Source organism: Nerophis lumbriciformis, linkage group LG07, assembly GCF_033978685.3.
Source record: "Nerophis lumbriciformis linkage group LG07, RoL_Nlum_v2.1, whole genome shotgun sequence".
In the NCBI taxonomy this organism is placed as follows: Eukaryota; Metazoa; Chordata; class Actinopteri; order Syngnathiformes; family Syngnathidae; genus Nerophis; species Nerophis lumbriciformis.
In genome coordinates, this window is record NC_084554.2 from 27462501 (window position 1) to 27486375 (window position 23875).

At 37.3% G+C, this 23875-nt stretch overlaps 1 protein-coding gene across 1 annotated transcript in view; it reads left to right on the forward strand.

Annotated features, from left to right (window-relative positions):
• dap (death-associated protein) overlaps positions 1-21997 on the forward strand; it is a 23802-nt gene extending 1805 nt beyond the window's left edge. The window contains exons 2-4 of the mRNA XM_061965551.2: positions 2161-2263; positions 10445-10487; positions 20763-21997. Coding sequence (XP_061821535.1) covers positions 2161-2263; positions 10445-10487; positions 20763-20882 — 266 coding nt within the window. The 3' untranslated portion in view covers positions 20883-21997. The remainder of the gene's footprint in view (positions 1-2160; positions 2264-10444; positions 10488-20762) is intronic.
• The last annotated feature ends 1878 nt before the right edge of the window (positions 21998-23875 follow it).

The window sequence follows — 23875 nt, forward strand, 5'->3', positions numbered from 1 at the left end:
GCCAATCAACTTATTCCCAGGTGCATGTCTTTGGAGGTGGGAGGAAGCCGGAGTACCCGGAGGGAACCCACGCAGTCACGGGGAGAACATGCAAACTCCACACAGAAAGATCCCGAGCCCGGGATTGAATCACAAGTGTCTCAAAGGGCTGCACAAGCCACAACAACTTTTTGTTCAGTGTATTTATGTCCTATGTATTACATGTATTATTTTGTTCTTGTGGCGATCGATAAAAGATAGTCACCAAGCAGGACTTCAGTTTCCGTTTTAACACTCACTTCTGGTGTCACGGCGACACAGTAAAGGCCCAAACATATTTTTATGTCAAACAGAGTTTGCAAAGGTTTGCACGTGCTTAAAGTGGTTGTGCGCCAGGTCTCAAATTTTATGACCGCGTGGACTCTGCTCTGTGCACTTGTGTCAGACAAAACACTGCTCAGCTTTTATTTTTCACTCCGACCCAAGTGACACGTGACACCGTTATGCATTTTTCTACCTAAGCATTCAAAAAGTTAGATAACAGTTAATGTTAGTAAACTAAATATGTAAACAACACGCAGGGACCGTGCGAAATGTAGTTTTCCGTGTACATTTCCCAGGAAACTACAATGTGGCTGTATGCTCGAGTCTTTGAACACCTTAAGGCTGTTTACTTTCATGTAAAGCAGAGAGTACTTAATTGTTACGCACCTCATTTCTGATTCCTGGCTCACCAATAATACATCTCCACATTGGTGAGCCATTGATGTGAGTGATGTCAAAAGGTAATGGTGAGACCAATATAACAGGACTGTATGGGACTTCAGCGCACCACTTAATGCTAACAAGGCGCAATGCTAAGTCTGTTGTTGCACTTCGTCATTCACAACACAGCTCCACATGACATTGGAGCCTTTAACGTGAGCAATCTGCAATGACAACAACAAGGAAATAGTGCTGACGACGCGGTTAATGTCATGTTGACCAAGTTTTTGCAGAAAAAACACAAGCTTGTGGTTTTAGCACATTGAAACCCAGTTCTAACTAAAAGGATTTACCCAGAACACTTGAAGGATCATCCCGATACCCACAAGTTGTACACACTGAAGGCTATTATATCATAAACCAGTGTAAGGGTGACTAAAGGAGTTATTTCATGTTTAGATGTTAATGTTAAAAACATATTTAGAAGGTCGTTAACTGATTTTTTTTTATGTCTAACTATGAAAATATTTAATTTATCAATGATAATAATCCAAAATTATTTTACCAGGGACAGGCCTGGAACCAATTAGCCGCGATAAACAAAAGACGACTGTTGTCAGGAATCAGGATTGCTACTTTTGACATAACCCAAATATTCCCAATGAGATAACAATTCACTTCAACAATTTAAAAACTATAAATTTTTAATTACAATTTTCGTGGGGAAAAGTCAATCATAAATGGGATCTGCACAAATGAGCAGGGTTACATTTTTGCAGAGCAAATGTACAAAGCAAACTATAATACCCAATAATGTACAATTCTTCTCAACTAAAGAGAATTTTAACCTGAGAGGAAAATCTAATTTAAAACATCTGTATGCACGTACAACACTTAAAGCATTTAACATATCAGTATGTGGAACTAAATTATGGAACTGATTAAGTAAGGTAATCAAACAAAGTACTAATATGATTCAGTTTAAGAAACTCTTTAAACTATTACGTGTTCACAAAGTATAAAGAAGAAGAATTATAATATAGATCTTGAACCTTTAAAATAATTATCTCATTCATCTCCTAGGTAAACCATACATTTAACTATTTAACTATGATAACTTTAATTATTGTGTATTAGTTTATACGTCTATTTTTTATGTATTTAATATTTGCTGTAATGAAACAACTAGAAATATGGCATGTATTACATTTTAAATGTATTGTTTGCATGTTCAAAATAAACTGAAACTGACAATGTTTAGATTGGGTTATTTTTAATTACATTAATAAGCAGTTTTGAAAATGTCTGTGTTATGTTTAAAATTGTCACCATTCTTTTTCAAAAGTTTCATATCCAAAAATAGAGTGGGGGGTCTGGCAAGCATTTTTTGGAAACCACCAACGACATTCTAGAATTTCAGATGAGGTTTTGTTATTGGAACTGAAATCGGAATGTGTGCGCACGTTTGTATTGCAGTGAAGGCAGGCGGCATGAGAATAGTGCAGAAGCACCAAGCGGCCGCTATCCCTGAGCCGCCACCCCAGAAAGATGAAGATGAGGAGGAGTATGTGAGCAGCAGGTGAGGGTCTTTACACTATAAGTTAAAAAAAGAGATGATGCCCATTGGCAACTTTACTTTATTTTAATAGTTTAACAACACCCATGTTTCCATTCATACCATAACTTGTTTTTGTTATGGTATCCTTACTAATAAGTGAACTTTGTAGGCATGATCCCGCTCCAACATTTAAAAAAAGTAAAGTTGCATCCAATATGCAGTTGGTGCAGTTGGCATATTCACATGCTGCATTATCAGTTTGTGTGTTGATGAGAGCTAACACGCGGTGCACAGCAGTGAGCTTTAAATCAGTCAAGGATTTTTCTGCACACCCACAATTCACCAGATACATTAGGTGCAACTAATGTCCGTTTGTCACACAGATACACAAGTTAATTGAACGTTGTTTGCATGCACTGCTCATACTGAAGCATGTAAATTATAATTATCAGTTAAGCATGAACTGATAGTGTGGTGATGTGTGACTGTCATCCCTGCCTGACCAATATGCACTTCCTCATTGTGTTGCTTCACCGAATATGGATTCACAGCAAAAACTTCTAACCCTTTGTTTTCATTTTCACTTTTTCATGGATACCCACATCCTACAGACGTTTATAAGTGATTTTAAGTGGAAAATGTTGATCTCTCAGACTACCCTTGCCAGTCATTTCCAGTCATGCTGGCAAACTGGAAACTGCACTTATGTAACAAGCCACAATATACCGCCCCTCTTTCCGTACATTATACTGGAGGCTAGCGTAGGCTGCTAAGCTCTGGAGAGAGTGACTAAGGCCCTGTGAGGAATACTAATGTGGAGAAAGTTAATTATGAATTCTGCACAGTTACCCTTTTACCAGCCTCTGGTACTTTGCTCATCGAATATTTTTTTTGTTTTGTATTTTATTTTCATTGTTTTACAAATGTCATAAGGAAGAAAAAGTAAAAAGTCATCCAAAAGAAAATGAATTCAGATACATTTATTTATACTTTAATAGGATGGTTGCATTTGACGTCACATCCGTTTTTGTCCTTTGCGGCTTAATTGACACAGTGATCAAGCAGATTGAGCGTAGCATTAAAACAAGTTAGAGTGAGTGTAGAATTTGAGTATAAAATGCTGTATTGCTGTTCTGTTCTTGGCTGTCCAGTAGTTCAAAGAGAGAGATAGGGAATACCTTTCACAGAGTCCCGAAAGTAGTGGTTCACACAGGTAATAAAGTGAGGGAAAAAACTAAAGTACGTCAAAGGAAACTGCTCTTTCATCATCTTGTGAAATACAACCGGACCATGCTCGTGTCTGCAGTGATCACTTTGTAAAATGTTTGTTTGTTTGAGAAACTTTCTGTGATGCAGTAGAGTTTATTCTCTACTATATTAGTAGTGTTTGATAGCAGAACTAAACATAAAGAAAGGACAAGAGATAGCATCAGTTTGTGTTTTGTGGTTGGTGTGCCTGGAGCGTGAATTGATCAATAAATTTGTAGTGTCAATGCCAAGCATAGTATCAGTATATGAGCGAGAGTGATTATTAGATCAATACTTATATTTCTCGAATACTTTTTTTGTGGTTCTTGTTAATTTTTACAAATTCAAGGAATAATTCCCGAGACACATGAGGACTTTGTGCTCAAAAACCAAATCATTTAAATGAGTAATAGATAGTTGGGTTGCGCAATATACAGTAAACAAGTTCAGTATAAATGAAATACATTTGTCCGACGATAAAGCTTTTAATACTATCGTTATATCATGATAATGCATGTTTACACATTCTAGCTGTGTCCTGAAAATTTGGCTGCGAAAAGTCCTCAGCGCAATCTGGCTTCCTTGCTAGCAAGCTAGAAGCTAATGCAAAGTTGCTTTTAGGTTAGTCATTCTCGTTGTTTATGTAACAGTAAACAATGTATCTTTCTCTTCAGTTTTGAGAAGGTATGACTATTTTTTGGTTGGTGATTTAATGTCATTCAAAAAGTTTAAGATATGCTTTATATAAACAGCAGGGGGCAGTAATGTGCACAACTGAAGGTTTTAATGGTCAATGTTGTATTTTAAAGAGCAATAGTTGCTAGCAGGATAATTGACTCTACAAATTAAATGTATAACTATGACCCACATGTGTTATGTCTCTTAATCCAAACATAACATTTCAGAACGTAAAAAAAAGAGTGTATATACCCGTAGTTGTACTCCATCAGTAAAACTCCCACTCACGCTGTCCCCTCCATGAGTCACACTGATGGACATCTAGCAGGTGGCTGGTGGGTAAATTTCACATCAGTTGCGGCAAGCGAAGCGTTGTAGTCAGGGGAGCACCTGCCGAAACTAATCTAACCCAGATGGACAGATGGGGCAAAGAGAGGAGAGATGTTTATGCTTAGCAGGGTGTATATTAAGGGAGAGGAGAGTTGGATGTTTGGTATGGAATGTAAATATGATATAAGGTTTTTACAAGTTTGACTATTAATCATTTTTTAGGTTGTTTAATGTTGTTGATGTCATGATGCATTTTGAAGACATTATCTGCCAGCAAACACGTAATTTAGACCCTGTTACTATGCCGCTTAAACAGACTGTGAATGAAATCGAAACGGGAAGTAGAATTAAAGGGTCTGAATTAGGGATGTCCCGATCCGATATTTGGATCGGATCGGCTGCCGATATTTGCCAAAAATTGCGTATCGGCAAGGCATGGGAAAATGCCGATCCAGATCCAGTTTTTAAAAAAAAACTCCGGTCCGTGTTTTCCAATGCACCGATTTAAATAATACATTCCACTTTTCTGCTGCTCCGTAATATCAGTTCTGCATTTTCCAGCACACCTTCAACACATCCACAATTCTCACGCAGTTGCTTTTAGCTGCTGGCATTATACGACAGGCTCTTCTCACTCTTTCCTGTGTCTCCCTCTCACAGACAGCGAGCGCACCTTCTTACACACGTCACATACTGTCACGTCATACGTCACATACGTATACGTCCTCTCCCAGCAGAGAGCGAGGTAGCGGCATGGCTAACGTTAGCTGTGATGCTAGCGCAGCCGCTAAGGTGCGCGCCTGCTCAAATGTCCTCTGCGCACGGCAAATCTATGCCATGCACAAAATCAAATAAAAAAATAAGCGCATAATTTTCGACACACGGACACGACAGAGACAACAGTTTTCGTCATCATTGTTCAAATATTGTGACGTCTGTCGAGACGCTTATCTCCATTGGGTGCCACACGTCCACACCATCCAAATGCAGAGGCAAAACTTTCCACATGAACAACGTATGAAAAAATTTGTGATTTTTTTTTTAGTTGTGATTTCCTTCTCTGCATGAAAGTTTAAAAGTAGCATATATTAATGCAGTATGAAGAAGAATGTTTTAATGTAGACATGCAAGCCTTGGAAGAACATTTTGAAAATCAAGACTACATTTTCTGCAAATGGGTGCATTTCTACCCTATATTTTAACTTTAGATTTATTCTCATATCAAACTCTTTTGGCTGTCTTTTTGACACTTACATTAGGCGCCCCCCTTCATACCCTGGATTATAAATAATGCAAATAATTAAATGTGATTATCTTGTGTGATGAATGTATTATGATGATAGTATATATCTGATAGTATATATCTGTATCATGAATCAATTTAAGTGGACCCCGACTTAAACAAGTTGAAAAACTTATTTGGGTGTTACCATTTAGTGGTCAATTGTATGGAATATGTACTTCACTGTGCAACCTACTAATAAAAGTCTCAATCAATCAATCAAAACACATAGAATCATCATACTGCTGTGATTATATGCATCAAGTGTTCATTCAAGGCTGAGGCAAAATATCGAGATATATATTGTGTATCGCAATATGGCCTTAAAATATCGCAATATTAAAAAAAAGGCCATATCGCCCACCCCTAGTTCAATGATGCCATTTCTGTTTGTCATGTATAATTTTGTCTATTTTGTGTTTATCCTTGAATAAACAGGTCAGTTTCTTGTTACCAACCATTGTGTATTATTCAAACTCCCCTAATTCAGCTGGCTAGTTGTTATCAAGAGTACTAAAACCCTTTTCAACATGATTCTGACAACTAAGTAGGCTAAATAACTTTAAACTTTAATACATGCTCGGATAGGCCAGTATCGGTCAGTATCGGTATCGGTCAGTATCGTATCGGTCAGTATCGGTATCGGATCGGAAATGCAAAAACAATATCGGTATCGGATCGGAAGTGCAAAAACCTGGATCGGGACATCCCTAGTCTGAATTCATCATTACTAATTTTATTAAATTTGTTATACTATTTAATGTGCATTTGGATGTGGAGATGTTTACTTACTAGGGATGTAACGGTATTGTTGTTTCATAATCCTTACAATTATCCCGTGACGTCTGGCGGTATCAAACGGAAACATGGTGGTATAACTTCTTTTTTTTTTTTTTTTCTGGCACTTTTGTGTTGGCCGGTCTGAAAAATAAACTGCATCTCCCAAATTCCTCTGCGCATCACGGTTCCGGTAAGGTGGGAGCGTGGACAGCCGTAAAGGGGAGAACAAGAGTAAGCATAAGTCCGTCCATAACTTTTTGAGTTATGTTACTAACAATCAGACAAACAAACTCTGGCGAAAACATAAGCTCTTTGTTGAAGTTAATCAAGTCTGCTTATTGCAAACCAAAGCGCACCAACTTTGTCTCGAGCGTTTCCAAGCCGGTCACCATTTACCACTATTGAGGGGAAGCGCCTGGTGGGGAGTGAGGATACTGCACACAAGGAAATACAAGTAACATGAGAAGCTACTTGATAAACCAACACCTAGAAAATATATTTGAAGCCAACGTCAATTTCTAAAGTATTTACATTATTCAATAATCACAATCAATTTTCCAAAATTATATAAAAAAATTCTAATGTAGGGGACACTGCTTCTCAGAAAGTAAAAGTTGAAAGACACTAAACGGTACGTTATTGTTTTACACTTATTACACTGGATGTTTACATTTTCATTTTAAAGACACTCAACTGTAAGTTTTATTTTTTTTTAATGTTTGCCTGGAACAGTGGACGTTCCAGTACTATGCTTTGCACCTAAAAAACTTGTTAGTATAGTAAAAAAGTAGGGGTGTAACGGTCCGTTTTAACTTTGATTCAATATTTGTGGTTGTTGATACAATTCAGGAACGATGTCTTTTTTTATTTTGAACAATTTGATCCGAAACGATTAAGTGAGTTGAAATCAATTCAGCAACTTTTTAGCAAAAAAAGTAGTTTGAGTGTAAAGTAAATACTGGATACTGGACACTGCAGGTGAAGTTTTCTATATTCCTGTCATTTCTTGTAAGATAATTATGGATAAACGATGGCCCAAAGGTGTAAATGTGAGTGTGAATGTTGTCTATCTGTGTTGGCCCTGCGATGAGGTGGAGACTTGTCCAGGGTGTACCCCGCCTTCCGCCTGAGCACAGCTGGGACAGGCTCCAGCACCCACGCAACCCCGAGAGGGACCAGCGGTAGAAAATGGATGGATGGAAGTAATAATATCGTACCGTGTCCTTAATACAGTGACAATATTGTACCAAGAAAGTTTGATATTGTTACATCCCTATTACTTCCATTTTAAAAACTCATGTAAACCCACTTCAGTTTCATTTTAGTTTGTTTTTTTTACATTTTGCAACTTGCCCACAACTGTGTATGCTCAAGGTGGAAAAAAACAAAGTTAAATTGAGAGAGAGGAAGAGATGATGTGGCAGGCATTTGTTTCTATAGCAACCACCACCTCGCCCACAGCAACACATTTCCTGCACTGCTGAAACGCGGGGAGATGGGAGGTGTGGTATTGCGGCTTTACAAAGAATGCCTATATTACAACACATTCCCTGCCTTTGCGTGTACAATTAGTCTCCTCCCTTCTTGTTTTACCCTCCTTGGTCTCTCCTAAGGCAGGACCCTCCATACAGCTCTGTGCTGCCCCCTGCAGGCTCTCACCCTCTACTTCAGCCAAGCCACGGCCACTTTTCAGGGCTTAGAAACATATTTTAACTTTAGTATCAGAATACTAGTCAATAATGGGATGAACTAGTTATGATTGTCTCAGAGTGTGCGTCTACTCACACCTCATAAATACTGTACTCCAAACTTATAAAATTGTTAGTCTGGTGCTCGAGTCTTTGGGGTGACTTTTAAAGGCGTTCACTGTAACTATAGGGTGACCACGCTGTAAAAAAAAAAAAATCGGACCCCGTCGCTCGTTTGTCACACAAGGTCGATTCCGAGCGCGCTCTCCCTCTTTTTGTCTTCCTCCATCCCTTTCTTTTTGTCCATGCTCGCCCTCCTCCATCTTTGTTTCCCTCACTGCAGGATCTATTATTATTAGTGTAAAGGTGTTTGGCTCCTTATGTCTTTCCCTGCCTTCTTGCCTCCCTTTATCCCATCCCGTTTCTCCTTCATGTGCCCTGAAACGTATTTTTTGTTTTGTTTTTAGCCCACCTTTTTTCTTCCCTTGTCACTTTTTTCACTCCCATAGCCCAAGAGTATTCCCCAACTATACTACCTCCTTCTAACATTCAGGATCTGAGAGCACTGGAGTTTGGCCAAAATTAATAGATACTATTTAAGGCCCTTGGACCTTGTGTGTGCGCGTGTGCATTAGGCATGTGCAAAATTCCCACTTTAGAAAACCAATTCATTTAAAGAATTGGCTCCATCGCACTGGATATTGAATTTAAATTACAGGAAGTGAAATTAAATTAATCGTAGTTCATCAAAATACATTTTAGCAAGGTAACAGAAACAGTAAAGATGGTCTCTGTATTAAAACACAAACACTAAAATTCACTCCATTTCACAGCATACTTTAAAGTTGACCTAATCACGTTAAATTATCTGGTTTAGAAAAGATGCTTGTACTCCTAAATGTAAATACAATTGCTGTAATTAAAATGTAATGTGTACATGAGATTCATAGTACAGTAGTACCTCTGCTTACCAAGTTAATAGCGCCGTCGCAAAACTAATTAAACAATTGGTTTTGCGACGGCGCTATTAACTCAAAACTTTTGTATCACAAATCAACATTGCTCGTTCAAATTAACTGAAATTGGTGCTTGCGCCCCCCCCCCCCCAAAAAAAAAACAACCTCACAACGTTAACATGTCAGATGCCTTTTAAAGAGAAAAACAAACAAAACAAAAAAATAATTATTGTATGAAAACAATACAACAGAATGTAGTACAAACAACTACAGTAGTTTTATAAAATGATGTAACAATAATGTACATCATTTAGAGATTGGACTTCTATGGTATCCTCGTTCCAGTTGCTTCTCTGGCAAACACACCAACAGCTTTTCCATATTTTCGTGAATCAATGTCTGCCGTTTAGATATTATTTTAACGTCTTTGGCTCTCTTTAGACTCATTCTGCTTCAGTATGGTGCAAACTAACAGTGAAACGCTCAAATTTCTTCGCCAAGTTGGCTATACTCCCGGTCATGTTGTGGATGATTTATTTCTTTAATTCAATCTATATAAACCACTTTTTTCTCATCACTGTCCTTTTTGCTCACTCATGTTCTTCCAATGGTATAACAACTAAATTATGTCAATCTCTATATCTGATCTCTATAAGCTAATGCTAGCGAGTAAGTCCAGATATCTTTGTCGAATCTATCGGGGTTCACTTGGACATTTTCCATGCCAACTAATTACAGGGATGTTTGTAACTAAAATTGTTGTTTGTAACATACAGCATAAAATTGACATAGCATAACACACAGCTCTTAATTCAAAACACTCTTAAGGTGGGCTACCACTATAATATTATTATGTAATATGTTAAACAGTCAATTTAATTTCTCCTTTATTTAATTTGAGTTTGAATTACAATTTGACTTCCGGTTTACAAATGCAATTCAAATTCATGTAATTATTTTAGAATTCAGTTACAATTAAACTCAGAATTTTGCACAAGCCTCGTGTTTGTGTTTGTGTGTGTGTGTGCATGCGCTAAAGAGTACAACTGTCGGTGGAGTGTTGTCAGACAACTTTGGTTTTGATTGTTATCTGTTTAAATGTAGCCAAGGTGTATGTTTAAACAGTAACCCTCTTTCAGATGATTCGACTATAAGGGCACATACACATTTAAAGCTCTGGTTCTCAAGTCTACCTAATGTTTTGTGCTTATTTATATTTTCTCCTATTTTTCTTTTTCAGCCCACCTAAAGTTCCTGTGATTGTGTCTGGAGTAGTTACAAAGGTAACACACACACACTCACTCACACTCTTTTGTACTACCAGTTGTGAAGAGATAAGTGTTTTAAAGGGGAACTGCATTTTGGATTGGATTTTTTTCCTATCGCTCACAATTGAAAGACAAGAACACTTATGTCTTTTTTTATTTATTTTAAAGATTAAAAAAAGGTTTGAAAGCCCTCTAAAACAACTTTAAAACCCTCCATTGTTTTATATACACACTGCAAGTATGTCTATTGTAGTAACGGATACGTTCATAGCAATGTTTTATATGCACACTATTTACAGTATTTTTGGTCATTTTATGCATTACCAGAACTTATTTCCTCAGCACATTTATTTCCTTTTCCATAGCAACACCCGCAACAAATGTGTTTTCCTACTTCCAAAAACAAACACGAGTGTGTTGTAATCATGGCAGACATGGTAACAGACTATGAAGACGACTATTTTTGGACAAATGAGGATTCACAACCTTATCTTTTTTTAACCTGAATATACGGAGGATTAACTCCTGGTTCTAGAAGCGAGCATGAAAAGAGTGGGAAACATTGGAGCAGACGGAAGCCGAGAGAGTTAGTTCGGCATGACTTGACGCTGTAAACGTGGAACTTGGAGCCAAGCTATGCCGGAATAAATGTCGTGCTTAACCAAACTAAACCGGAAAAAATGTCCCCGGCCAGTTTGAACAAACTCACAACTGTCCATCGAGTGAGTCACTATAATATTGATTATGCAGCACATCATGCTATTGTTAGTACACCTACACTGCTGGGTTGCAAGCATGTGACCAAGGGGCAAATCCAGGTTTTAGGCAATGGTCTAGAGTCCTATTAGACTAGGGCTGGGCGATATGGTCTTTTGTTAATATCTCGATATTTTTAGGCCATGTCACGATACAAGATATCTATCTCGATATTTTGCCTTAGCCTTGAATGAACACTTGATGCATATAACCACACCAGTATGATGATTCTATGTGTGTACATTAAAACATTATTGTTCATACTGCATTCATATATGCTCATTTTAAACTTTCATGCAGAGAGGGAAATCACAACTAAGTCAATTTACCAAAACTGTATTTATTAAACAGTTAAGCAGTGGCACAAACATTCATGTAATTTCAAAACAGAAAGTGCAAGACTATCATGGACATTTTAAAACAAGCTATTAGTGCACTTTTGTGCATGATGTCACTAAGATGACTTATCAAAACAACACTAAATTAAAGTGCACTTTTTGTACAGAACGCCACTACAATAGTTAAAAACAGATAAAGTGCACTTTTGTGCATGATGTCACACAAGATATTTCAATAACTGTCAAATAAAAATGAGCTGCATAATAGGAAATCAAATAGTGTACCGGTATGTCCTTCGCTATGTGGTAGGTTACTGCGGACGTTATCTCCTTCTGTTGTTGACTATTTTTTTCATACGGTGTTGATGTGGAAATGGTTGCTTGGGCATTATGTTGGTGTGGTACCGGCGGAGATGTTGACATGCGGAGTTTCAAGCACTTTTCATTCTCTAGCGGGTGACTTTTCAAATGGTGCTACACATTAGCAGTGCTGCTACTTTTTGTAGCACCGCTTTTACTTGACATATTACTGTTGTTTGTTCAACATCTTCTCGCTTGAAGCCAAACCACCGCCAGACGATGGACCCCGTGCTGTTTTTCTTGGGAATTAATTCTTCCTTCATTTGTTACCAGAATCGCACCTTCTTTCTCTCGTATTACCACTCGCACCGCTCCGTTAGCATCACAGCTAATGTTACCCATGCCGCTACCTCTCTGCTCTGCGAGAGCATGCAGTATGTGACGTATGTAAGAAGGTGCGTTTGTTTTATGTCTCTGTGAGAAGGAGAGACAGGAAAGAGTGAGAAACGCCTGAAGTGTAATGCCCGCAGCTAAAAGCAACTGCGTGAGAACGTATACTCGAATATCACGATATAGTCATTTTCTATATCGCACAGAGACAAACACGCGATATATCGAGTATATTTTCTTTTATATGGCCCAGCCCTACATTAGACTACTGCTTATTTACCTGCATCAGTGCAAATTTGGGCATATTTTGAAAGGTTTAGATACAAATATAAAAGCGATCATGAAAAAATAATTAAAATGGGATGGAGTGGATTCATACACTCTTAAAAAAAATGTTTTGAAAGATTTAAACCATTCATCATCACCAAGACGTTACTGCTCAACCCCACATCCTTTGACACTTCCGGTATTTAGAGAAGAAAAGATTGTCTTACACATCATGTCTTTACATCTGAAGGGTCCACAAATTAAGCATTAATCCGCGAAAGACTAAGTTGGACTTATTCGTGCATTGGTAAGTAACCTACTTGATTGACATGAGTGCCATGCTGCTGTGATAGTGACGCTAATAAAGAAAAGGATACGTTTTGTTGCAGTTAATTTTTTACTACAAATATAAGTCCGAGACCGAGCCGATTATTACAAATTACAATGCAGAAAAACCCAAAACCTTTTGTCTTCTTGTCTCTCATAAGGATTGTAAACGATAGGAAACATTCCCCAAAAAAAGTGCAATTTCTTTTTAAGATGGATAGTAGTGATGCTCAATAAAACATTACAACAGTAAGTAAATAACAAAGGAATTAAAGCACTATAATAGCATGTTCCTTTTCAAAGCACAGAGGACGTTTTTGATTGACATTGATAGAGATGTATTAATTGAACAATATTTGTATTATAGGGCTGTCAAACGATTAAAATGTAATCGAGATTAATAGTATTTTGTCTATAGTTAACTCATAATTAATCACGGAAGTTACTCTTGAATAAATGTGCCTTAAACGGTTAATTTTCAAGTTTTTAATACTATTAACATGGGACTAGACAGATTGTTTTCTTTATGTAAATGTTTGTTCTTTTAAGCTTTTCAAACCGTTGTACACACACACACTCTTTTTTTAGACACACACTTGCTCTCAGACAAACAAATATAGGGTCTCACACATGCTCGTGACACAAGCTCAATTTAAAAACGAGCCTATTTTTAATGACAATAAGTTACCTGCTGTGTAACAGCACACGTGTGTAACTGCCTTTAGCCAAGTGGCATCTTTGTCTTCATAGCAGTAAAAATATGTGATTATTTCAAGCAGTCCTTCTCTTTCACAATATTAATCGGTCGTAAAATTAAAGCTGTTGCCACCGATATTTAATATTTGCTGTTGAAAGTACGTTGGTTGTGTTGCCTTTGCTTTCTGCATCAGTTAAATGTGGCTCCACTTACTCCGGTGATAACTCAACTCACAGCAACAGTAAGTAGATGTAAATAACTGGTCTTGTGGAGAGAGCGACCTGCCAGTGCTTTGAAGCTCATTTATTTTCTTTGTCTATTCCTGCTCGCTCAACATGAGCTGTAACACTGCTGCTTTTCCAATGTTACAGTATGGACTGAGGGTCACACAGGAAATTAGAAGTGTGTGCGATTAAAGTACCGTATTTTCCGCACTATAAGGCGCATCTAAAAACCACAATTTTTCTCAAAAGCTGACAGTGCGCCTAATAACCCGGTGCGCTTTATTACGATTCATTTTCATAAAGTTTCGGTCTCGCAACTTCGGTAAACAGCCGCCATCTTTTTTCCCGGTAGAACAGGAAGCGCTTCTTCTTCTACGCAAGCAACCGCCAAGGAAAGCACCCGCCCCCATAGAACAGGAAGCGCTTCACCCGCCCCCGGAAGAAGAAGAAAAAACGCGCGGATATCACCGTACGTTTCATTTCCTGTTTACATCTGTAAAGACCACAAAATGGCTCCTACAAAGGACAAGGATCCGGTTCATAAAAAGACGCAATCTCTCCATCCGCACACGGATTACTACCGTATTTCACAGCAACTGATATTCCTGTGAACTGCACTGTGGAACGGGAGCACGTACGGTGAATATTCGCACCACAGGGAATGAGGAGTCATCCTTCACTGTGGTTCTAGCTTGCCATGCTAACTTCCACCCATCCAAAAGAGACCTTTCCAGCCGGCGTCATCATAAAAGCTAACTCGAAGGGATGGATGGATGAAGAAAAGATGAGCGAGTGGTTAAGGGAAGTTTACGCGAAGAGGCCGGGTGGCTTTTTTCACACAGCTCCGAAGGCGAACACACCTTCACTAAGACGGGCAGATAGCGCCGGTCGACATACGCCAACATCTGCCAGTGGATCGTAAATGCCTGGGCAGATAGTTTCGGTCACAACTGTGGTCCGAGCTTTCCGGAAGGCAGGATTCACAGAACTGCTGCACAACAACAGCGACACTGAATCCGATGACTTCGACGAGGCGGAGCCGGCCATTTTTGGATCCCACGCTCGCGCAACTTTTCAATTCGGACACCGAAGACGAAGAATTCGAAGGATTTACGAATGAAGAATAACTTCAGAAGGTGAGCGCTATGTTTATTTTGTGTGTTGTGACATTAACGTTCGAGCAACATTATGTTGCTATTTATTGCTCTACACCATTTTGAATTTTACTATGTTTGTGATTGCACATTTGCGTACATTTTGGGACAGAGTTGTTAGAACGCTGGTTTTCAATATATTATTAAAGTTTGACTGAACTATCTGACTGTTTTTTTGACATTCACTTTAGCGCAGCGTTTTTTTGACATTCACTTTAGCGCAGCGTAGGCGCGGCTTTTAGTCCGGGGCGGCTTATTGGTGGACAAAATTATGAAATATGTAATTCATAGAAGGTGCGGCTAATAATCCGGTGCGCCTTATAGTGCGGAAAATACGGTATATATATTTTTTAACTTGTTATTAGTGCGTCAACGTTGGCAGACCTAGTTTATTGTTGTGGTTGTAGTTTGCATCATGCTGTAACAAAATGTTAAAATTAGTGCTGCCAAAGTAAACACGATAACACGTAACTTTAAACTCCTTTAACGGCACAACTTTTTTTAAAGCATAATTTAACACGCATGCGTCTTGACCCCTTTTTTACCCTCTATTCATTCCGCATTGTGTGAAAATGTAATGGCGCTCAGTTACCGTTAAGCGGGGAAATAGCAAGTAGAAATAAATGCACAAAGAAAAGGTTACATTATGGAATTACCAGGTCCAAAGCCATGGCAAAGACTATTTTATCTTTGATCGCCGTGAGACGACATCATTGGAGTGAACACATGCTGGCACGCTTTGCTGCTTGCAGAGAGATGGAGCTTCACTTCCGTGTTTGCATTACAATTGAGTGCATTAATAACATAAAATGTAGATTGTTACACCAACTGCTTTAGTAAGATGGGGTGAAAGCTCAGCAGAAAGGACAGACTGAGGCAGAAAGTCTTTAATATTGTTTATACTCGTCACAATGTCAAAAAATGTCAAAACCCCTCTTCTTAAATCGATCACACACTTCCGGCTTCACAGTAATAGCGCTACACATTACAGCCGGTCTAAGTACCGTAAAAAATTAAAAATGTGTTTTGTAATGTAGTCCGTGATATTTCTACCGAAATAAATGTTTTTTGGCAGATTGAAAAAGAGTGTATATTTTTTTATAAGCTGTTCTGAGTGATAGTCCGCACTTACTGAATGTTTAGCCGGCTGAATATTATACTAGAGAAGATTAAAACATTTTCATACAGAGCTATGAATAATATTACCTTGTACAACATGTAATGTACAGAATATCAAAAGCATTTATTGAGGTACAAATATCAGAATACATTACCATACAACACAGTGTAACAGCGGTTTGTGCGTGTGCCTCACAATAAGAAGGTCCTGTGTTCGATCTCCGTGTGTGGAGTTTGCGTGTTCTCCCCGTGACTGCGTGGGTTCCCTCCGGCTACTCCGGCTTCCTCCCACCTCCGAAGACATGCAGCTGGGGATAGGTTGATTGGCAACACTAAATCGGCCCTCGTGTGTGAATGTTGTCTGTCTGTCTGTCTCTGTGTTGGCCCTGCAACTTGGGTAACAAGTTGGGCAACGAGTGTGTACCTCGCCTTCTGCCTGAATGCAGCTGCAATAGGCTCCAACCACACCCTGACCCCCTGACAAGCGGTAGAAGATGGATGGATTATCAAACATCTTCGTAACAATCCACTTTTTGTGTTATTAATGCTTGAAACAGGTTGGTTGAAATTTTTTTCAAACATGTAGTACAGTATCAATATGATACATCACATATTTTCTTTACAACATGTCCAAAAAGAGTAGGAAGAAGCAAGGCTTATCTAATCCTCCCCCTTTTTCACTTCATAGCAATTACTAACACATACTTCCTGTTCTCAATTTGTACTCAATTTACATCAACGGGTTCTAAATACATCAGTTCTTCTCATAAGTAGTTCAGTTATAATTCGCTTAATGAAATGGATAATGTTTAATTTTCTATAAATTCATGACGTTTATCATAAAATTCTTCTTCTTTGTACATTGTAAACACATTATTTGAACAGCCTGTTAAACTCGATCATATTAGTACATTGTTTGATTTCTTTACTTAATCCATTCCATAATTGAATTCCCTATACTGATATGCTAAATATGTACGTGTATACAAATGTTTTAAGTTAGACTTTTCTCTAAGGTTAAATTTCTCCTCTTTTGTTGAGAAGAACTGTTGTATATTTTTGGGTAGCAGGTTAGTTTGCATTGTCCATAATTTTAGCTGTTTGCAAATGTACCAAATCATTGAATTTCAATAATCTGGATTTCATGAATAGTTTAATTTATATGTTCTCTATATCCAACGTTATGTATTATTCTGACTGATCTTTTTTTCTACACAGTGAATGAAGTGTAATTTTGTAGTATTCCTTGTAGTTTTGGTATCAAAACATGGTTTAGCTCTTTCCATTGAATGCAAGTGCTTGTACAGCAGCAGTACACATTCACTACAAAGTACAAAATCTGACAAGACACCAATGCACCAGGTATTTTTTCTTGTCATTAAAACCGTGTTTGTCCTTTTTTTGTTTAGCTGTTTAAAATAGCATAATGTTTAAAGAATATTTCATTAAAGCAAACTAATTGTCCAGTCATGGTAATAAAAACTTGAAAATTATCTGTCTCGAGTTCGCTTATTAATGATAAAAAATATATATCTGCAAATTTTCACGATTAATTTTGAGTTAACTACGAACTAACTGTGAACATCGCGATTACATATTTTTGTCTCTTGACAGTTAAAATACCAAAACTTTAGGTCAATTTTATTGTCTATTATTGCTGCGCAACATATGTTCAGTGTGAATAATTCAACTAAAAAGTAAGAAAAAGCAAACACGTTCATCTCTTGCAGCCTTGTGAAGGTGAGAGGGATTTATTTCCGTCTCAAATTTTCCACAAAAATATTTTACATTACCGGTATTTAAATCCAATTCAGTTTTTTTTTTTTTTTTAAAGTATCCTCTTTTTGCATTTACTGTCTGAGCTTTGCCAAACACTCCTATATCCACTGTATTGCAGAGATAGTGTTTGTTTGTCTCTCTTACACACACACACACACACACACACACACACACACACACACACACACACACACGCACGCACGCACACGCGCAGACACGCACACATCAGTTGGAATGAGATGGAGGCTTTAAGCCTCAGAAAAGAGGAGAAGGGTAATTTAAGGTCAAAGGCATCATTCCTTGCAGTTAGCTGTGGAATTGGCTGTAAATAAAAGAAACACACTGTAGATGTTTGGAGCCGCCTACGCACTCAGTGGCATGCTGCGTTCACAGACACTCCAACATGAAGCAAACATGGCAGATAAGCGCCGTGCTAGGGTTTATTATCAGAACAAAGATGCGTTTTATTATCTTTTCAACGCGATCAAACAATTTAATTCTAGAATAACGCATATTTTAGAGTTACTGTACATCCTCGTAATGTTTGTGAGAAAAGAAAAGTGGAGCAAAGAAGATTAGAGAGAGGAAGATCAAGCAGAAAGGAAAAGAGAAAAAAGAAGAAAGGAGTTCACTTCTGGCAACTAACTGTAAATGAAAAAAAATTAATGTTTTTTAATAAAAATTCTGCATTTCTTTTCAAACAAGTGAGCTTTAGTGGCAAGGCTGCTTATGGGCGTTTTGTTTTTTTATCGCTAAGAGATTGAGGCTGCGCAGCAGAAGACAGATTTGAGATTTTACACACTTTGAATGTTGTCAATAAATCACTAATCAAAATATCCCTCGTTATTGATTTGTTGAAATTACTTTTTTTCCCCACAAACAACCGTAAATTTCAGACTATAAGCCGCTACTTTATTTCTATGCTTTGTACCCTTCGGATTATAAAACGGTGCTGATTACCGTATTTACTATAAATCGCAGTTTTTTTCATAGTTTGGCCGGGGGTGTGTCTTATACTCAGGAGCGACTTATGTGTGAAATTACTAACACATTACCATAAAATATCAAATAATATTATTTAGCTCATACACGTAAGAGACTAGACGTATAAGATTTCATCGGATTTAGCGATTAGGAGTGACAGATTGTTTGGTAAACGTATAGCATGTTCTATATGTTATAGTTATTTGAATGACTGTTACCATAATATGTTACGTTAACATACCAGGCACGTTCTCAGTTGGTTATTTATGCGTCATATAACGTACACTTATTCAGCCTGTTGTTCACTATTCTTTATTTATTTTAAATTGCCTTTCAAATGTCTATTCTTGGTGTTGGGTTTTATCAAATACATTTCCCCCAAAAATGCGACTTATATATGTTTTTTCCCTTCTTTATTATGCATTTTCGGCCGGTGCGACTTATACTCCGAAAAATACGGTATTTATTAGAGATGTCGCCGATAAATGCGTAAAAATGTAATATCGGAAATTATCGGTATCGTTTTTTTTATTATCGGTATCTTTTTTTTATTTTTTTATTTTTTTTATTAAATCAACATAAAAAACACAAGATACACTTACAATTAGTGCACCAACCCAAAAAACCTCCCTCCCCCATTTATACTCATTCACACTCATTCACACAAAAGGGTTGTTTCTTTTTGTTGTTAATATTCTGGTTCCTACATTATATATCAATATATAACAATACAGTCTGCAAGGGATACAGTCCGTAAGCACACATGATTGTGCGTGCTGCTGGTCCACTAATAGTACTAACCTTTAACAGTTAATTTTACTAATTTTCATTCATTACTAGTTTCTATGTAACTGTTTTTATATTATTTTACTTTCTGTTTTATTCAAGAAAATATTTTTAATTTATTTATGTTCACCATACCTGGTTGTCCAAATTAGGCATAATAATGTGTTAATTCCACGACTGCATATATCAGTTGATATCGGCATCGGTTGATATCGGTATCGGTAATTAAAGAGTTGGACAATATCGGAATATCGGATATCGGCAAAAAGCCATTATCGGACATCCCTAGTATTTATACATTTTTCTTTGCTAACGGCCATAATGTTTTGTTTTGAACAAATAGTGATCATTAAACACAAGCAGAGACACTGAAAAGGTCTGTTATTGTTTGTGCTATGGCGCCATCTTTTGGACAAGTTCACTCAGTGCAGGTGCTGTGGGCTGAACGTCTGCAGTCCAGTATTTCCTTCCGTTTCGTGCAGGAAGTACAAGTGTCGTTTCGTCGCCTTGTCGTCCACAGTGTTTCTGCTCACCTGGATTCTTCCCTCATCACTCCAAGCACTATGTGATGTCTGTAGGAGTTTTTTTAATGTATTCTTGTAGGTGCTATCGTAATGTAATAAAGCTAGCATCGTTAGTATTAGGTAACATGCTAACACATTTACGAGGTTCTGTGTTTTATTAATTTACAACTGCATTATTTTGGTATTGTTTCAGTTTCACCATAATGTCACCGTGCAGTTATTGAGTCTGTTTAGTTGATTGGAGTGCTAGCTTTTGTAGCTAGTGGGTCTATGACAATGACTTCTGTTTTGTTTGAGCATACGTTTTACTGCCGTGTTACTGACACCGTTTGGAAACAATTAAGATATGTAAACTTAAATAACAAATTTCTTAACGTATATATCTGCGGCTTATATACCGGTCCGCTCTATCGTCAGAAAATACAGTAATATTTATTATTTCCTGATAACATTTATTGTTGCAACCCCAACACTCCTATATAGCCACTCCCCGAACGGAAACTTTTCAATGCAATGGGTCTTTGCGCTTTGAGTTTGCCCTCAAAGTTCCCCCCCAACATTTCAACCCCTCCTCCACATGCCCGCGTGTTTTCTACACAGACAATGCGTCAATTGATGTCCTGTTGGCGGCCTGTTTGTGTCCAGGGCGATAAGGACTTCACCCCGGCTGCTGCCCAGGTGGCGCACCAGAAGCCTCAGCCTTGCATCCCCAAGCTGCCCCCCTCTCAGCACATCAACCAGCACATCCATCAGCCCCGCAAGTGAGCCAAAAAGCTCATACCGCTGCGGCTATGAAGCCAGCCTTCCCAATCGAACACAATCTATATATATAAATATATATATAGATATAGGTATATGTATATCTATATATATATTTATATGTATTCATATTCCGCCAGGCACAGATGTCCTTTTTTTCTGTTGTACTGTTGTATGATGTGCGATTTGTCTGCAACAGAAGCCTAATAATAGCAGTATGGCCGTTTTATAAACCCCTAGTTACACCTGCCCTGCATCGGTGCTGCACTAATAATCGTGCACTTTTGTCTCCTATTTTTTTTGTGAGTCTTAAGTGCTATTGTTGGCTGTCGTTCTATGCTAACATGTAAGATTGTTTCATAATTGATCACATAAAAGAGGCCACTAATTTACAATCACCTTCTTTAAGACTATCAACAAACATTCCAGCCAAGTAGCCCACACAAATTCAAAGTACTTAATCATGTAATTATTTGCACATTTACTCAAACATAGTATCCAGCATGATATGAGGTGTTGAAGGTTATAAATATACTGTAAGATAAGATATCCTAATGCAGGAAATAACTATGTTTACCTTTTGCATTCTTTTCATAACAATATGATATGCACACTCACTCACCCTGCTTTTAACAACAACAACAACACAAATCTTAATAATCCAGCAGTGCCTCTTAACACCTACCACCATCACATATTTTTCCACAGTTCATATTTTCAGCAGCTAATAAGCCAAATCCCTCTGGAGAATATATTTGAAAAAGCAACAGACAGCGTGTTTTTTCCTTCATACAAGTTTAACATAGCAGGGTGTACGTTTAATAACAAGCCAAAAGAAAGCCCTATAGCCAAAAAACAGCAGAAATTTAAAGGAGATATCATTATTAATATTGTAATCCTACACATATCAATACACACGCCTTGCACTCATTAGTTGCAACACTAATATTCAGGAAAAAACATTCACTTTGCCAAGAATTACGAATTATGTTCATTCAAAAGAGTTTTATCTTTACTCTCCCTTCTTATTTTTTTCTTGAGTTTAATGTTCAATCGTTTCAACTGGAGTTTGCTATTGGGTGTGGTTGTCATAGTAAATAAAGATATTGGTTATCTTCAAATGTCACTTTGCTCTTTTCAATCATCGCAAGTGCAAAATGTTCTCATTTCAAAACAAATGTTCACAAAGTGAATTATTTAAAGTTACACTTGATTATATTTAACACAAATTGAAGTACTCCAACAAATTATGGAGGGCAAAATGGGACAAAATGACATAAATATTTAATTAATTACTTACATTTAAATTACTTAAATACAATAAAAATACATTTAATTATTTCACGATTTAGTTAATTCATTTCATGATACAATTAATGACACAAAGTAATTACTTAAAGATGTATTTATATTTATTTTACTTTGTCCCATTTGGCCTTTGTCACCGCTTCATAAGTTGATTTTATCCGTTAAACTCACCTCTCAAAGAAACAGATACAATTAAATGGGAGATGATTAAGCAAATATTAAATGTGTCATTAGATAAATAACTAAATCAATATTTTATTTAATCCTGAAAAAATTATTTAAATCGGCAAATAATGTAATCATTAGGCATTCCTGGAAACATTAAGTAGAGCAACGTAATTCTACCTTAAATAAATTGATGACGATTTTAATAGCACATTTATGTATTTAATTCCAATTGTAATTAATTGACACATTTATGTAAAATTAATTAATTTATTTAAGTTTGCCTCTCTATATCAAATAGGTCCACGGGAAATAAAATGTATAAATACATGATCAAATTAACTGTAAAATATTTTTAATGAAGCAAAAAACCCAGGATATTGATCGTATTCCATATTAAAAAAAAATATTATTTAGATTCTTTAAAACTAGCTTTTGTTTCCTGTCTCTGTTTCCTATAATGAAACTTTATCATGAAATACAATCATTAAAATCCTTCTGACGTTACTTATTATATACTTTATTTAATAAATAAATAAATAAATGGGTTATACTTGTATAGCGCTTTTCTACCTTCAAGGTACTCAAAGCGCTTTGACAGTATTTCCACATTCACCGACGGTATTTCCACATTCACCCATTCACACACACATTCACATTTGTGTTACTCCTTATCCTTAATATACTTTAGATTTATTTTCTGCGGGAAAAGAGTAAAAATAAATCACACTTTAGTTGTGACCCTGGGTTTACAGTCAGTGTTGTTACTCTACACCAGTGGTATCCAAAAGGCGGCCCGGGGTCAATTGTGGCCCGCAGCTAATTTTTGGACCGGCCGTTAGCACACATTACTACAAAAAAGTAAAACGGGTGTAATGTAACGAGAAAAAGTTTAAATGTTGACACTAAAAACACAAAGCTGACATGAAGGCTGTTGTTTTTAAATGTATTTATATATTGTTTCTTTAAATGAAGACAATCAAGATGGCCCCCACTTACTTTGATTTGTCAGTATATTGCCCTCGGTGGAAAAAATTTGGACAACCCTGCCCCAGACAAAAGTTGAGTATTCCACAAGTCCAATGGTCTACAGGAAGTTGCCTCATTCAGATCATCTGCAGGCCATGGAAAGTAAGTTCACTCTTATTTTTCTGTATTTTCAATGATATTTTACATCAGCACAGTCCTGTTTTTTGGGGGGGTTTTTTAAATACACATTTTATTAGCATGAAGGTCCTGTTACTCCTAACAACTTTGAAGGTTCCTCTGTGCTTAATAATTACCGGTTGAAAGCAAACAAGCGTGCTAGTTTCAGCATCCCGCAGTGAATGAACTCCTGGCACAGAGGGATGCTGCTCAACTGCTGTTTTGGAAATGAAACAAGAACATCTTTCCAAGCGCTGTCCACTTCCCCCTCAAGACACACACACGTGCGTCTCCAAGTGTGTGCACCAGGTGTTACTGCATGTAATCCATCTTTACACAAGCAGGTGTCCTGTCAGGTCGCGTTAGCCCAATAAAGCGGG